Below are 3,504 nucleotides of genomic sequence, written 5' to 3'. Positions count from 1 at the left end.
AGAGAAGAGAAGAGAAGAAGGAAAGGAGACGCCATCTGCCCTATTGCAAAGTGTACCTTGCTCTTCTTCTCACTCCATTCAGTTTCACTTCATTCCATCTCCTTTCTCCCTATCTGTCCATTTCCCCAACTCCGAAACTGACTCTGGAATTGTCACATCCAACAGCCCACGTGGCAGACTCCAGCCCAGAGAGCAGGGGTCAGAGAATCAGCCAGGGCCTTGCACAGGGTCTTTCCGGAGGCTTAAGCTCAGTGCAGGGTTGGGGTCCTTTTGCTCTTCTTGCAGCGTTTCAATAATGAGGGAGAAAGAGCATTTTGCCTCTCCACCCAACTAGAAGTCCTCTACTTAGCTGGGCATGGTGGCTCATGCCTGTAATCCCAGCACTTTGGGAGGCCGAGGCAGGTGGATCATGAGGTCAGGAATTCAAGACCAGCCTGACCAACATAGTGAAACCCCGTCTCTACTAAAAATACAAAAAATTAGCCAGGCATGTAGCGGGTGCCTGTAATCCCAGCTATTCAGGAGGCTGAGGCAGGAGAATCACTTGAACCTGGGAGGTGGATCTTGCAGTGAGCGGAGATGGCGCCACTGCACTCCAGCCCTAGCGACAGAGCTAGACTCCATCTCAAAAAAAAAAAAAAAAAAAAAAAAAAACCCCCTTTTTGGGGGTTTTTTTTTTTTTTTTTCCCCCAGCAACAAAAAAAAAACTCCTCTTCTTGGTGACTGTTTTCATTGTTCATGCCTGCAGCACAGATGAACAGTGCATTCCTGATTGCATTCTGTAGTGACTTCATCAAAAGGAGAACATTTAGGATTAAGACCTGTGGTCTGAGGAAGAGTGTAAAACAACCTTCAGTTTGTTAAGTGCAGACACACCAAGGAGCCCAGAGATGGTGGAAATCAGCAAAGAGGAACTGACCACCCAGTGGTCTTTCAGGACTGGTAGGGGTTTCTAATAAGCAATAGCTCCTGAACCCTTACTGTTTTCTTTTTAAATTTTTATTTTTTTAAATTATCTCTTTTTTATTACATTTTTTGGAAATATTTCTCAATTTCTCTCTATTCACATTTCCTGTTCAGCCCTTTTCCTTATTCTGTATCTTCATTGTCTTGGTAGTCCTCATTTTAGAGTCATTCTTCAGTTAAATAATGTCATAAAAAGATGGAGATTAAACAATATGTTTTGCGCGAGAGTCGATTAGCATCAAATTATTTAAAATTTCTAACATAGATGTTTTCAAAATCAAAAATTAACTAAACTACCTTGTATTTTCTTAAGTATGGACTACAATTGGTGAACAAGACTCTTCAATAAGACCCTCCGCTCCCACCCCACTCCCATTTTTCACTGAGCATCATATATCAGATGCCAGGGCAGGAGGGTATGTGGTCACCAACCTGCTCCTTCCAGGAATTCAAGATTTGCACCAGTCTGTAGGCATAATGGTCCTTGCTCTGTTGGTTGAATGTGTGCACGGCAAACTCCACTGTGGCAGGGAGGTAACGAGCCATGACATTGTATTCGTCACAGTCCCTTTGCTCGTGGAAATGCCAGGCATGGATCAGCAGGAGCTGGAAGCCTAAGAGAAGCAGCAGCAGCACCCAGGGCAGAGCTCCCGTCCACGGCAGGCCCAGCATGGTGCTGACTGTAGGCGCCCCTGCCTTTGCTCTTCCCAGCCCCTGTGCCCACAGGAGTTAACTGAACAGAGACCCAGGCCTTAATCTCATCTGCTCAGACAGCCCTGTGGGACGAACTTGTCTCACCCCACACTGGCGACCGACAGGCACTCCTACAGGACGGGAAGGGCAGGACCCTGGATTAAAGGGAGGCAGCTCTGGATGCGGAGTCACTCATCTAGGCCATCCTTCTGCCCTATACTCTCAAGGCCAGGGCAAGCCACAGGCAGGAGAGGAGCTACCCTCTGCACTAGCTTTGAAAGCTGCTTCTTCAGAACCCACAGGTTCTGGGTGTCCTCAGGAGACTGGTGTCCTTGGATGATTCTGTCTTCGCCTCCCACAGCGAACTGAGATAAGACCTGTGGACATCTCGGCTCTCACTCTCCCCTCCTTCACCCAGTCAAAGAGTGGTTCTCCATTGTTCAGAAAAATAACTAAGATATCAGTTTGTTCTTTTGTTGTATAATACCTCAGCAGTTGTACTCTGTGAACCAAGGGAAAAAAATGAAAAAAAAAAAAAAAAACGTGATTTTTATCAACCATTTTGACCTGGGATGGACAATAAGTATTGTGAGAAAAGGGCAGAAAAGACAGAGATCCAAGTCCTGAGGCCCCAGCCTGGTCATGCCCAGCCCAGCCCTGCTTGCATTTCTCAGCCTTGTCAGCCCTGGTTCCAGCTGAGCCAGAGCCAAGGTTTCTACAGGGCCCACTGCCCTACATCTGCAGCCCCACCACACACACTCATGTCTTATCAGACTGGAATACCATTCTAGACCAAATTTTAAACACTTCCCTGGGAGATCACATGTTTCTGTCTCAATGAGATAGAGGTTGGACCATTCTTCCATCCCTTGATCATTTTGTCTCCATCTGATTATCCTTCTTGGTGTTCTAGAGTGAGATATTTTGCCAGCACTTGGGTGATACTAGGTGGTCACTTTTAATCAATTTCCTGGCAATAACTAATCTGAAAGAGGAAATAATATTTTGTGGCTATAAGAATGAATATTAAATAGTGCAGGACAGGTGAAGTATGCAAAAGTGAGAGCTTTGAGTTTGACTGAGAAGACTATGGCTGCGCGATATAGGCAAGAACCTCGCATTGTTGCCAGATAACAGAATAGAAAGTTTAGTCCCAAGTCAGGGAGACTGATTCTACAAAACCTGCTCTGACTGTGTCCCAAACCATGTTCCCAGAGCATAGCAGGACCAGGCCCTGGAAGAGCGTCACTGCATCTGTCCACACTAGCACAGCACTGGCCAGGTCAAGAAAGCTACAGGTGAAGAGAGTCATGCTGCCTGATCCAACACCGGGGTGGTCTTGAGTGTCTCCTCACAGGAGACCCCACTCATCACACACAGAAGATAGTAGCTAGCGGGTGGGGAGCTGCTGTACAGAAGCCATATGCCACCTGCATCTTAATCCTCTGCCTCGACTCCAGGAAGTAGGTGACACAGAGAAGGTGAAACCTGTGTCCTGATTAGCAATGATCACAGGTGAAATCTGGCTCTACTGCGTTGTTTGTTTATTATTTATTTATTTATTTATTTATTTATTTATTTGGAGTCTCGCTCTGTTGCCCAGGCTTGAGTGCGGTGGTGTGATCTTGGCTCACTGCTGCAACCTCTGCCTCCCGGGTTCAAGAAATTCTCCTGCCTCAATCTCCTGAGTAGCTGAGATTACAGGCGTGTTCCACCACACCTGGCTAATTCCTTGTATTTTTAGTAGAGATGGGGTTTTGCCATGTAGCCCAAGCTGGTCTCGAACTCTCCTGGCCTCAAGTGATCCTCTGACCTCAGCCTCCTAGCATGCTGGGATTACAGGCG

At 46.7% G+C, this 3,504-nt stretch overlaps 1 protein-coding gene across 1 annotated transcript; it reads right to left on the bottom strand.

The window, feature by feature from the left end:
- Positions 1–1,398: 1,398 nt before the first annotated feature.
- Positions 1,399–1,936, bottom strand: LOC108515728 (cystatin-9-like; the record flags this gene model as incomplete). The annotated part of the gene is made up of 1 exon (XM_017852846.1): positions 1,399–1,936. A coding segment is annotated over exon 1 (240 nt), but the record flags the coding sequence as incomplete, so codon positions are not given.
- Between the last annotated feature and the right edge of the window lie 1,568 nt (positions 1,937–3,504).

This window comes from Rhinopithecus bieti, unplaced genomic scaffold (assembly GCF_001698545.2).
Source record: "Rhinopithecus bieti isolate Rb0 unplaced genomic scaffold, ASM169854v2 scaffold_35897, whole genome shotgun sequence".
In the NCBI taxonomy this organism is placed as follows: domain Eukaryota; kingdom Metazoa; phylum Chordata; class Mammalia; order Primates; family Cercopithecidae; genus Rhinopithecus; species Rhinopithecus bieti.
The sequence above is the reverse complement of the archived record's forward strand: the minus strand, read 5'-3'. Positions and strand labels throughout refer to the sequence as shown.